General features: G+C 43.8%; 1 protein-coding gene across 1 annotated transcript; it reads left to right on the forward strand.

Annotated features, from left to right (window-relative positions):
* The first annotated feature begins 2,197 nt into the window (after positions 1–2,197).
* Positions 2,198–7,212, forward strand: LOC123051720 (UDP-N-acetylglucosamine--dolichyl-phosphate N-acetylglucosaminephosphotransferase). The gene is made up of 11 exons (XM_044474683.1): positions 2,198–2,764; positions 3,743–3,830; positions 3,917–4,008; positions 4,112–4,230; positions 4,609–4,724; positions 4,791–4,918; positions 5,001–5,087; positions 5,707–5,767; positions 5,877–5,917; positions 6,014–6,134; positions 6,786–7,212. The coding sequence occupies exons 1-11, from the start codon at positions 2,403–2,405 to the stop codon at positions 6,843–6,845; spliced, it is 1,275 nt and encodes a 424-aa protein (XP_044330618.1). The 5' UTR covers positions 2,198–2,402; the 3' UTR covers positions 6,846–7,212.
* The last annotated feature ends 6,864 nt before the right edge of the window (positions 7,213–14,076 follow it).

Here is a 14,076-nt window from a genome sequence, read left to right on the forward strand (position 1 = left end):
AACTTGGCCAAAGAAGACAAGTAGACCGAAGAGCATATAAAACTATTCAATTACACATCAAATAAACTTCAAAATATACAATTGAATTCAACGAACAATTTGATCATAAAGCGACAATTCATCATATCCCAACAAACACACCACTGATTGCATCAGATTGATCCCGATCATGTGAGACAGCTCACGTGAACTTTGTACTGAAGAACGAGAGATAGGAGATGCCATCTAGCTACCGATGACCCACAAGTATAGGGGATCACAACAGTCTTCGAGGGTAGTGTTTCATCTAAATTTATTGATTTGACACAAGGGGAGCCAAGAAGAATATTTATAAGCCTTAACAATTGAGTTGTTAATTCAACCACACCTGAGAAATCACTTCCATGTAGCAATTTATTAGTAGCACAGTAATATGATAACAGTGATAACAGAGTAACAATGATAGTAACAATAGTAGTAACAGAGTAGAGCAATAGTAATTGTAGCAAAGGCAGTAGTAGAAAAGCGTAGGCATGGAGTAGTGATGGGATCTTCAGATGAGATTCAATATGCAAGGGTCACAACCTAGAGCGATACAAACTAGTTTCAATTCATCAATCATATGTAGGCATGTATTCCTTATACAGTCATACATGCTTGTGATAAGAACTTGCATAACATCTCTTTTCCTGCGTACCCTTCATGGCAGCGGGGTCCTAATGGAAACTAAATGTAATTAAGCCTCTTCTTTTAACAGAACTAGAACAAAGCATTAAAACATAATGAATACATGAACTCCTCAAAATATAGTCATCCCCATAGAGTATCTCAATTATTGTCATCTTGGGTTTAGAGTTCAGAACAATATCAGGTGCACACAACTTCCAGATATGATCAATAACTCAAATATATTCATAAAAACATAATCGTTCACATATGAAATCATGACACTCGGGCCCTGGTGACAAGTATTAAGCATAACAAAGTCATAGCAACATCAATCTCAAAACATAATGGGTACTAGGGATCAAACCCTAACAAATTCACACGATTACATAAGAAATCTCATCCAATCCCATCTACCACCGGAACCGAAAAAGCCACATAACGAAGACCTAGGAGGGCAGGGTGGTCTGACCTTGGGCCGCATCAACCCACCACATCGGTCCCGCAACCCGCCCCTTTGGTGGCTTATGGCCCTATGCTGGCTCTCGTGTCTTGAAACTTCACGACATGTTTTTATTTTATTTTTTTAGCCCCCAGAAAAATACTATGTTTGCAGATTCCAAAAATATGCAGAAAGCAACAACTGACACTTCATAGTGGATTAATAGGTTAATCCTTGGCATTGGATTAGTAGGTCAATCCAACAAAATTGTTAAAGACGTAGAAAAACTATGTAATAGCGGTATCAAAGTAGTTTGAAACATAGCAAAAATAGATATGTTTTAGAGGTATCAGCCCGCCCTTCGTGGTGAATGCCGAGGGAGAGGAAGGCGAGCCTTGGTGACGTCAAGAAACCTTCGTGTTCTCACACCTCTCAACCGGGGACTAACTTCCCTCCAAGGAAATGAACATTCAGATATCTCTTCGTCTTTACGTGCTTCAGTTACTTATCCGAACTCATTTAATTGTGTGTTCACTTTAGTAACTAAACCTTGCATTGTTCATATATGTTGTGCTCACCGTAGTTATTTTTAGGCAAACCTTTATACTCCAAAGCCTAAAATATTGAAGAAAACATGTAAAATTTGTAGAAGAGATACATCCCCTTGAGTTTCATCTCGATTCTTTCAGTTGGTGAGTTGTTGAGCCGCACGAGATGCTAGATCTGCACACTCATGACATATGAAGCCATACGCGACTGCGTGAAGCCGCGCACAGCCATTGGACAGAGATGCATCACACATCTGGCTGCAAGTACGACAAGGCAACAAGAAGTCTGACGGCTAGAGTTAACACATTTCGTTGGGTACTTTTGTGAATGCGAGAGTTACAAAAATTGACAACTTTGACAAAAGATGCATCTATCACGCTACAGAAGTTCAACTCGAATCGTAGGTCTCTGGTACTATGCACAGGCTGATTTGAATTTACTTTTCTGAACCGTGGATCAAAAATTGAAATGGCCAGATACAGCGATTTTTAAAATAAATTGTGAGTGTCTTCCAAACAAAGCAAAGCTCCAATTCCAGGCACGACGATTCCACGGAAGCCTCTCCCTCCAGTGCCCGCCGAACACGTGACCACAGCCAATGAGACCCCTCCACGTCACCTCGCGGCCACAACTATAAACCTTCCCGTGCTCCCGACCCCATCGCCGGCGAGCAGACACCACGCCGCCGCCGCCGGCGCACGCACCCCGACCTCCCCGACAGCTGCCCGTCCGCTACCCACTTCACCTAACCCCAGGCCCTCCTCCCATGGACGTCCGCCGCAGGCCCGGGGCGGCGGCAGCCGATAGGCCGACGAAGTCGCGGCCGGCTGCTGCTGCCGCTGCTGCGCCGGCCGCGGCGCCGGGCGACCTGGTGCTCCGGCCGCCGAACCTTCGCTTGGTCCTCGCGGCGATGGCTCTCTTCCTCGCGCCCTTCTCGTACCTCGCGTTCGTGCACTACCCCCTGGCCGCCGATCTGCGGCGATCCATCCTAATCTGCGGGGCCATTAGCCTCGGCGGCTTCTTCGTCGTGCTACGACTCATCCCTGTCGCTGCCCGCTACCTCCTCCGCCGCGGGATGTTCGGCAAGGACATCAACAAGAAGGGCTTGCCCATGGGAGAGATCACAGTGTGAGTCACGAGTACAATTTTGATAACTTGCAGTCTGCTCTGTGCTTTTATAGATAGATAGATAGATAGATAGAGAGGCGGGGAATTTCTTGCGTTGGTAGCTGCTACAATTCATGGTGGAAACTATGGAGTACAAGAAGCGATTTCAGTTCAGTTGAAATCCATGCATCTGGTACTTGTAGACGTCAATACTTCATAGAATAGGCTAAACTGACTGTTTTCTTACAGCTCGAAACTAGAAGTCATATTGGGATAGCTGATAGCAGCTGAGCGGAATTTCCTCAGTGACGGATACTTGCATTCGTTGGTGGGTGTTGACTCTGTTTGACAGATTGTCCAGTTTGGGGATTAAGCAGTAAATAATTTCTATTTCCACCTAGTTTAATATACTCCCTCCGTCCCATAATATAACAGCATGTAAAAAATGCTCTTATATTTGGGACGGAGGGAGTAGTTTATTTCTTTGACTCTGATATGTTGCCAAGGAATGCCGTGCTTCAGTATTTCGGCCTACAGATAGAGTTCATGCACCATTCCATCCCCTTGGGTTAAGTGTGAACCAAAATGATCTTGGAACTTAGAATGCAGTCTTTCTTACTGGTCAAAGTTCTTGCATACCTCTGAAGAACATATACATCAAAGAAAGGACACAAAGCATGTCTTATTTTAAGGAGCTTTCTTGAATGTACATTTTTGAATGCTTTCTTTGGGCTATATGATACTGATACATGCAGCGCATGTATACACTAATATACATGCATCAAGATTCTATATATACAAAGTCGGCAAGAGAAACTGAAAGATAGCATTATTTTAGAGAAGTGCGCACAAACCCATATCTGTACATTGAAGGAGCAATTCAAAAAAAAAGTACCCATTTGTACGCCTTTCATATGAATTTGCTACACAATCTGGCTTGGTAATAAAAAGCTGTGAGTTGACATTCTTTATTGTCTAAACATTTTACTTGTTTTGCAGGCCTGAGTCACTAGGCATTGTTGTTGGGATTGTCTACTTGGTCATTGCTATTCTATTTCAACATTTCAACTTCACAGCGGATTCCATTGTATGTTTATGACTAGTGTTTGTCGTTTTTGGAATTAACAAAATATTTGTTATGCCCTGAATTTCACCCCCACCTTCTTTTTGCAGTGGCTTGTTGAATATAATGCAGCATTAGCATCAGTTTGCTTTATGATTCTTCTTGGATTTATTGACGATGTTCTTGATATTCCATGGAGAGTGTATGTTCTTTTTCAGAGTGTCCTTCAGTTTATTTCAATAGTGCAATTGCTATTGCTTTCTTGATTCTGATAAATTGGTTTTGGAATGACCTACATTGAACAGGAAACTACTGCTGCCTACGATTGCTGCACTTCCTCTACTTATGGCATATGCTGGTGGTACTTCCATCATCATTCCAAAGCCTCTAGCAACCTATGTTGGAGTAGAAGTTCTGGAGCTAGGTATGTTTACAAACCCAAAATAAGTGAATTTTGACACAGTAAATATTGAGTGGTTCCAAATATTGGTGTGGTGGAAGTACTTATGCCTTTTAATTTTATCACTTGTTAGAGTGACCAAGTCCATCTTGTACATTGATTGTTCAAAATGTCTTTTGAAATCTCTCAGCAGATGTACCAGATGTAACCTCAACTGTTGAAATAAATGAACTGAGAGATCCATGTGTTCCAGTACTGCTGAGATGCATTTCTTTTGGCTTACTTATTTGCCTTTTGAATGCAATTTCTTCTGTAGACAGTTTTTTTTTAAATCTCTGTGGACCGAGATGTAATACTAGATAATAGAGTACCAACACCAACCTTGTTTTCTTTGGCATGCAGGTTGGATGTACAAGCTCTTCATGCTCTTGTTAGCAGTTTTTTGTACAAATTCAATCAACATACATGCTGGCCTGAATGGTCTTGAAGTTGGGCAGACAGTTGTCATATCTGCTGCGGTATGAAGTACATGACTCTTGAATTTTGAGTACCATTCGTGAACTGATGATTATAACATTTTCCAGGTTTTGATACATAATGTAATGCGCATAGGATCTTCTAAAGACCTTGAAACTCAGCAAGCTCATGCATTCTCTATTTATCTTGTCCTGCCTTTCCTGACCACTTCATTAGCTTTGCTGGGTTTTAACTGGTAAGGACCTTGAGAGGCATGCTACCTTGTTTTAAATAGAAGATGTTGATTTTTTTTACATCATCACTTTGTAACTTGTCAGGTATCCTTCATCTGTTTTTGTTGGTGATACCTACACCTATTTTGCTGGGATGACTTTAGCTGTGGTGGGTATTTTGGGGCATTTCAGGTAAACATCCTTAGTTATCTCTCGCAAGTTCCACTATTATTTCTTCCAGGTTATTCTTCATTTGGCTGTTTCTTGTATGTAATTGTATGCAACTGGCAGCTTGCTTTCTGTAGGCAAGAATTCCTAATATCCTTGTTCTGGTGCATGTGCACAAAAGTTCCCCCCTTCGTTTTGTATTTTTATTTGTTCTAATGCACTACCTCTGTTCCTAAATATAAGACGTTTTTGCAGTTCAAATTGTACTGCCAAAATGTCTTATATTTAGGAACAGAGGTTGTACTATATTAGTAAAATGAGAAAAGATTCCACATGGAACTTTTGGGGTGGGGTAGGAAGAGTGATGCAAGAATTTGCCAGCACTCTGAGTGGACAACATCTAGGTTTTAAACATTTTAGATGTTGCTTGTTGACCTCTGGTGTTCATATCTTGGGCAATATATCTTGATATCTTAACTGTTTATCGTGGCAAAACCATCTTGGCTGTGAACCTAAACTTTTCTCGTGCCATCTAATACTTGATATTTATACTTTAGTACTATATATGCTAGTTGTCCATATAATTTGCTCTGCGCATTATTGATTAATGATTGGAGCTGATAAAACTGTTTTCTGTTTGCAGTGAGACATTATTGCTCTTCTTTTTACCCCAGGTTCTAAATTTCTTGTGCTCAGTACCACAGGTTCGGAGAAACTGATTTCCATCTTTACCTCTTCATTGGTACATTTACACTTTTAGTTCATTAGGTATATTGTCTGCTTACGCTTTAGAATTGTGTCTATTGTCTACAGCTCTTCCACTTTGTTCCTTGCCCAAGACATAGGTTGCCAAGGTACTGATTTATTTCTGTTGGTACGAAACTGTCAATTGAACTTATGGTAATATGGTTTTGAACTTGTAATAAAATTCTATATTGTGCTTGCTGTAGGTTTGATACCCAAACAGGACTGCTGACAGGTACCAAAGATGGTAACCTTGTTAACATATTCCTTAGGTTGTTTGGGAAGTGCTCAGAGAAGTCCCTTTGCATAAGGCTTCTTATATTTCAGGTACACTCGAAATGCATTCTTGGTGCCAACTTCATTTTCTTGTAATTCTTTCCTTGACTTGTGAAACTATCGTGGACTAGTCAATTGCGACACACCAATATTTTCTAGCAGCAGTAAAAACTTAAGAAAGGGCGATGCCAAGTAATGATTCAACCAGAACCCAGCATAGCTATTTGACCGTTATTGACGCCTTAAACAATCATGTCTACTAACGACTTGCTAGCTATGGTGTTTGGTGTCACACTGCCAACACTTGATAAACTTGACTTCCAAATGTGTATAGTGTCTATGTGGTTGGATAGTGTTGAACGAGAGCTACTCCTAACGCTCAAGTTCTTTCACGGCAGATGTCCTATTTATTCCTAAACCTCGCCGTGGTGTTCAGCACAGACATGTCAGAATTCATTACCATTTTCCACGACAAAATTTGCAGCTGATCTGAGTTTAAGTAATCGGTAGATTTCCTTAAGCCACTCCATATATTTGAATGGAAATAGTTGCCCTACATATGCACTTTTGATATCACTTTCCTGCAACGTTGATTTTTTACTTTTTATTTTTGTACCTTCCACTTTCTCCATATTTTTCTTTTGGTGTGTATTTTGATCTGCAGTATTAAGTAGTAACTCCTCGTGCCTTCATGTGTGGCAGGCTCTGTCATGCCTATTCTGCTTTTGGCTGAGATACATGCTTACTGGATGGTACAAATGATGATCACCCGAAACAGAACATCGCGTCGGTTTCCATGATACAGTGGAACTCTGTTTGCATTGGATGGCTGTTGCTCTCTCAGAATATCTGTATACTAGCAGCAACCCTGAAAAAAAGGGGTCTAATTCCAACAGGAGTAACTGATCCAAGATACCATTGAGAATTTTGCATGCGTTGCTGCTCCCCCTTTCATCTAGTTTATCTGTAGCCTTTGATTTTGTTCCACCTTTTCTCGTGTGCTAACAACAGAAGATTTGGTTACGAGGTTTTGCCTTTTTCGTACCAGAGTTCTAGAGGTTTGTGATCATAGAGAACTGATATATTTGTAACAATGTACAATGACTTGTATGGAAGTTCGCTTGCATTAGTTGTGTGAAAGCTTGTGGTAGAGGATGAGCAATGTGTTCTTGTTGTCAGCTAAGATAAAATGTCCACCGGAAACCAAGGTAGGATGAAAACATGTGAACATCAAGTGAAAAATATGTTTCAATGGTTCTAAAATTCTGGAAAAAAAGTACAGTGTGCTGGAGAGGTGATGTTCTACAAACATGCAAATTTCAAGTTCAACATCACTATTCACACACATTTTTATTTCTTATCTCAAATGAATATGGGTTTGAATATCATATTCCACATGTTTATATAACCGGAACAGGCACTTTGATCAGTTGATTCCCTCGAGAGGGGATAGGTTCCACCACTTTGATCAGTTGATTCGCTCGAGAGGGAATAGGTTGAGAAAGAGGACGTCGTGTACTCGTGTGTGCGAGAACGGTTGGAGGAAGAAGACAACGATCTGACCGCTTGTTCTCGATCCACAAGAGGTTTTCGTCCCAAATCGGCTGATTTGAAAAAAAAAAACCCAGAAACTGATGAATAGATGCTCTCTTGTATAATGTCACGTTTCTGGCACACATTTTTTGTGAGAGAAGTGTTTATTGTAACCTGGTTTCCACTTCCTGTCAGCTAAAGTGGTAATTACTAGCCTAGGTCCACGATGTATATATAGTCTACATTTTTTCGATCAACTTCATACATATACTCCACAAAATTTTGCGGTTCCACGAATTTGGAGTAGTCAACATCTTTAATCTATATATACATAATCTCTACTCCTAATGGAGCAGTTGGTGAATAGTCTTCACGGTTTATTTTCGCTGGGTTTTTTTTCGTCTCTCCTCCCACCACCCCCTCCCACCCTGGTCCATCGGTTTATTTTTCTCTCCACTCTTTATTACAACCAGAACTTTCCTAACGTATAACAAATCGCGGATCTAACTTCCTTAAATTATGCAAATCAATCGATTCCTTTTATTGGTTCAATTTGTCTTAGGAAATAAATAACAGATTTTCAGGAAACAAATAATATATTTTAATCTAACTTTCCTAACTTATCTAAATCAATCGATTTCTCTCATTAGTGAAATTTGTTTTAGGAAACAAATAACAGACACGTCACAAACTTTTCTCCCAATAAATAGTTTCTTAACATTTGCAAACTTTCCTAATCAGACACGTTACAAATGGGCAGGTACTGATATCACGTTACCAAACAATAAAACCCCATTTGCATAGAAATCAGTTCAAAATCCTAACTTTCCTAAAAATTTTACCTTTCCTTGATAACAACCAATATTTCCTATGTTTTCCACCTATAGAAGGAAATCACCCCTCCATCGATATTAGCATTTTTTTGGAATGAGATCTCCAGGTTATGACCTTTTTTGCGATTCTTTCCAATTGTGACCTCTCCTTCCGCTCTGGCTCCTTCTCACATAAACACCTCCACCACAGCCAGCTGACTCCACCCCAGACCTCCTGCCTCTCCACACCTTCTCCGCCACCTCCTCCTCGTACTCCATTGACAATCCCTCCGCCATGTTTGTCCACGGCGGTGTCGAGGACATGGCGCGCAGCAGCGTACCAGCGGTAGAGCAGCGCATAGCAGCAGGAAGCAGCACACATCAGGCGAGGCAAGCGGCCGGCGTGGCTGAGGGGGCGGCCGGCAGAAGATGGCCGTGACAGGAGGGGGCGCGAGGCAGGGGCGCGACTGCGGGGCGAGCGAAGGGATAGGCGGCAGCAGACGGGGCGAGCGCAGCTAGCGAGAGTGTGGCGCGTGGCCAGGGTGTGCGTCGCGCGGGTCACAGTGGTGCGGTGGCTGCGGCGAGCGCGACGGCAGTGGCGGGCGTGATCGACGCGGTGTGGCACAGGCGTGGGCATGGAGAGAGAGTGGCCCCGCGGGCGCGGAAGAAGAGCAGCAGGCTCGGGCATGGGCGCGCATAGGAGCGGGCATGTGCCACGGGGTCAATCCGAGGAGCTCGGTGGCTACCCCTGCAATGGCCATGGCGGACGGCGGTTCTCGGTCACGGCGAAATACCTAACGAGAGCAAACGAGAGAGGAAACAGGGGAAAGGCAAGAGGAGATCACGACGGTGTCAATGGCGCCCTAGGGGAAGACAGGGGAGCTCGGGGCGGCACGGATCGAACGACAATGTTACGGTGGCCGAAGGTTGAGGAAGACGGCAGCGACGTCGATGCGGGGGTGCTGGACTCGATCTCGTTGGCACAGACGAAGTAGCGGAGGAGTTCAGAGCTCCTTGACAAGCTCCTAGCCTGCAGGGAGAGCAGTGGCTGTGTGGACGGGGTCGGTCATGGTGGCCACGGCGTCTGACTTCGTCCAGATCGACGGGATCGAGCGAGCGAGGAGGAGAAGTGGATCTGGGAGGGGGCGTCGAGGAGTGAGGCCATGGGGGCAGGGGAGGCAGGGCGTCACCCTTATCCATTCCCCTTCGATGCCGGCGAGGTGGTCGGGCGGGAGCTCGGCTCTGTAGCGACGCGGCTCGGGGAAATATAAGTTGTGATGGCAAATATAATACACATAATCCATATTGTTATGCACTAGCGTGTGTACGTGTGAAATAGATGGATTATGATCCCGTACCCAATAAGATGGATATGTGTGTGTGTGTTAGAGAGAGAGAGGGAGAGAGAGGGAGAGGGGGAGAGAGAGTGAGGAAGAGGGAGGGAGAGAGTGTGTGTGAGAATTTGATGGTAAAAAATGTCGCCAATGTCATTTGATATGTATGAAAATATTAAATGTAATATTAACATAACTAATATTGAACTCTTAAAGTTAATGTGGCCCCGTTGTAACGCACGGGCATTCTTTTAGTCTATATATAGTCTATGACGGGTCCAGGACGAGTGTAGTGACCCCTTTGTTACTGATTCCCATAGGGTATCTCGGTGATCAAATGTAATCGGGATTTTCGACTGTGATCCACCTGTGGTAGTGCAACTTCGGTAGTGCACACCTCGCGGAGGGCGTGCTTCCGCTGTTTTTTCGAGGTGTGCCTCGTATATCATGTACACATCCTTGACATCGGATGAGTATGATGGTTTTCCTCACTAGGGCGGTGCCCGCCATCGCCATCATACGGTCGAGTTTCCCGAGGCACATATTTCCTGCTTTTGCGACCTACGGAAGACCCATCATTCTGTGTGTATGTGGGTGGCTGGTCATCCCGACGTTGCAAGGTGTATGGCGCATGGGGCATGGCTGGTTGAGAATTTTGTCTAGCCGTGACCTATGATCGCTCCCGGCGTTCCGACACCTTTTCTAGGCGCCGACAAAGGTAATGGCAGCCGTGGAAGATCTTTGTCCATAGTTAGTATTAGGTAGAAGATGCTAATTTTTTATAGTCCTATGTCATGTGTTGACGTCGCAGTTGAACACTTTGTGTTGCATCGTAGAGATAGTTTACAATGCATGTGGTTGTATGAATTTAAGGTTGCTAACTGAGGTATCTGATTACGGAACCGCAAATTTAAAAGTGACTGCTCACCATACGCAACGCGTTCGCAGACGTTTGAGAGGTCGTATTGATGTCTCGGGCTATAGATGCCTTACCTAGATCTCAGAATAGGGTGTCTCACGGTCTTGCAAAATATGATTGATTTGAGCACGACGTGCTGGCTACATTAGACCCTGAGTTTATTATTTAGATTATCGTTCCAAGTAATATGGGTTAAGTCGACTCGAACGTTGATTTGATGTACTAGTTTCGTCACAAGAAATCTAACCATTTACGAACCGTTCGCATGAGATCCTTAGTTTATCAGGGTTATTATAATGACAGTTTCATAAATCTTATTGTTATGGAATACTCACTCCGTTTCATAATATAAGATTGTTTTGCAAACTAAAAACTACTCACTCCGTTCCTAAATATAAATCTTTTTAGAGATTTCAATATGAACTATATAGGAATTTAGGAACGAAAGAAATAGCTTGCAAAAATAGCCTGCAAAACAATCTTATATTATGAGACCGAGGGAGTAATACTCCCTATTTCCCTTGGAGAAAATTTAACGAGCAAACATTCACGCATGTATTGTTCTGTGCTACCTGACACCGAGACACGGGCGCCTAATCTGAACTGCTATTCCGATTTTTTGTCGAAAAGGACCACCTGCCCAACAAAATTGCCAGAAAAGACCCCCTTTAAATAAAATTAACAAAAAAGACCCCTCGACCGTGGCGGCAGGCGCGCCAGCCGACACGTGGCACCTGCCGTCATGTGCGGAGGCGGCCAGCCCTGCCGCCACGGTGGCAGGCGGCAGGCGCTGTATAAGACTACCCACAGTGGGAGTAACATAGGTAGTAACATCACACGTATCTAGATAAAGTAGATGACGTGGCAAGTAATAAATGAAGAAAGAGGAAAATGTAGTAACATAGCTAGTTACTAGTAGTATGAGTAACATCACACATATCAAGGCAAGATGTGTCTATAGTCTAAAAAATGAAGCACACATATATTACTCCCACTATAGAGGTAGTAACATAGACTAGTAACATGGGCATGTTACTACTCTATGTTACTATCCATTGTGGCTAGTCTAACAGATTTTCGGCTGAGCAGGAGCTGGAACGGAATGGGAGACAGGAGGTGGGCCCTGCCCCCACTGCCTGAGGCGGCAGCTCAGGCCACGTGTTGCTGCGGCCACGCCCGCTGGCGGCAGGTGGTGTTGTTGCTGCACGCACGACGGGACACCACCAACTGGTGATTTCGGCGGCTTTCGGCAGTTGCGTGTCATCCGCGTTGACACATGCATTGGTTTAACAATTAGCTATTCTATGATGTATGGGTCCCATGTATTGTTAGAAATTTATGAAAGAAAAATATATTCAATATTACACTCTATTTGTAGAGTTCATCCTGGAGAATACAGTGGTACAAATAGATTGAAGTTTTATACTTTGATCTAAGAGAAATAATCATCGAAAGAGGGCTAGATATGCACGTACAAAAGCTAGCCAGATTTCTAGTTCGTGTACACCACGTCGCATAGATGCATGCTCTCTCTTTTAAATATTCTATATATACAGAGGAGGTGCCGTGCGCTGTCTAATCGTCTGTCAGGCCAAAAAAAAGGTGCCGCCACTCCCAAAGGCGGCGGGGCCCACCTCATGTCACCTATTCCGTTCCACCTCCCGCGCTCGGCTGAAAATCTGTTACATGGCGCCTGCCGCCTGGTCCAGTGGCGCCAGGGGCTGCCGCCTCCGCATCTGGCGGCAGGTGCCACGTGTCGGCTGACGCGCCTGCCGTCACGGTCGAGGTGGTCTTTTCTGTCAATTGTATTCAGAGGGGTCTTTTCCGGCAATTCCATTGACCAGGTGGTCCTTTTCAACAAAAAAAATCCTTTATTCCGAGACGCTTAGGAAATGCGCACCGTTTTGGCTGTATTCTATGTTCCACGCAAGCCTGATCCCTGATCCGTCAAGTCTTGGGAACTACTGGCTGAGTGCAGCTGTCATGACGACACGTCTAATCTCCTGGCCAAAGTGCTAATGGCAGTGAGCCTAGCTAGCTCGGCACGGCCATGAACCCGTGCATGACCCGTTCAATCTGAAGCAGCTTTCTTTTCATCCACCGTGTCATGATATGCACCAATCTGCCCCCCTCCCGCCCGGTGGAAATAACGAAATAGCACCTCTTGCGCCCCCATTCTTTTTCGCTCTTGTTTGATTTAATTTCTAGACTAGAAACTCCCTTCTTTGGAATGCAAATGCCGAAATGCCTGAGCAGGTTTCCTAGCGATGCACCAACTCGCTTCCCTTTCTTTCTCTTCTCCTAGTCTTTTTCTTTTTTCCCCCTCATCCTAGTCTTGCTTGTAATGATCTCCAACTTCGTATTTTCGTTAAGCAATTAATGAAAAGGGATGCCCGGTTGAAAAAAGAAAAAAGAAATGCATGAGCGACAAGCTCTGCAAGTACCGCGTGTTATCTTTCGCCCACGTAGGAGAACGAAACAAATCAATTTATCAAAGAGCGGCGAGAGATTCGCAAAAGGCACGGAGCGAGCCCGTACTTTGTGGACCACAGATTTGCGATTTGGGGTCGAATGAATGATTTAGCCCTTAATTACTTTGGGTTTTGTGATGTATCAGTCCACCTTTATTTCGCACATATAGCCTCACGGAGGGATTAGAGAAGATTGAGAGAAGATTTGACTTGCAAGAGATTTAATTCTCCGTAGCCCCCACCATACCAAACAAATTTTAAAAGGGCCATATCTGGTAAAAAAAGGAATTAAAAGTAGCAGATTGCTTCGTAGAGGATGGCCAAACTGCGGTCTTTGCCAACTCTGCAAAAGGGATCCGGAATTTGCTGCTCATCTCATGTTCAAATGTCCTTACGCTATTAAAGTTTGGAACATGGTCTTCGACTGGTTAGGAATACAATCGGCGACTCCGGGCTGCAGTAATCTCCGGACTATCAAGCAATGGTGGGGCTCAAATGATCGAATGCAAAGGAACTTCGGAAAGGCCAACAACTCTCTACAGATGCTCATATGCTGGGAAATTTGGAACGAAAGGAACGCTAGGGTCTTCCGCTCCAAAGCATCACCTCCTTCTAGGGTGGTCGCGACGATTAAGGATGAGGCGAAGACTTGGTTTATCGCCGGGGCTAGATTGATGGGAAACTTAATTCGGGAAAAGTGACCCCAGTTTTTTCAGACGTGAGTAATCCTGTAACCTTTAAAACTATGTCTTACTCCTTTTTTAATTAATAAGACGATGAGGCAAAGATTTTGCCTCCGTTTAAAGAAAAATAGATTATTTTGGCTGAACTTTAAAAATGGTTCGATTTCATTGCCGAAATGTCATTTTACTAGGGACGGGGGCAGATAAGTAAAAACACAAGATTCGCCTCCAAAGAGCGATG

This window comes from Triticum aestivum, chromosome 2D (genome assembly GCF_018294505.1).
Source record: "Triticum aestivum cultivar Chinese Spring chromosome 2D, IWGSC CS RefSeq v2.1, whole genome shotgun sequence".
In the NCBI taxonomy this organism is placed as follows: Eukaryota; Viridiplantae; Streptophyta; class Magnoliopsida; order Poales; family Poaceae; genus Triticum; species Triticum aestivum.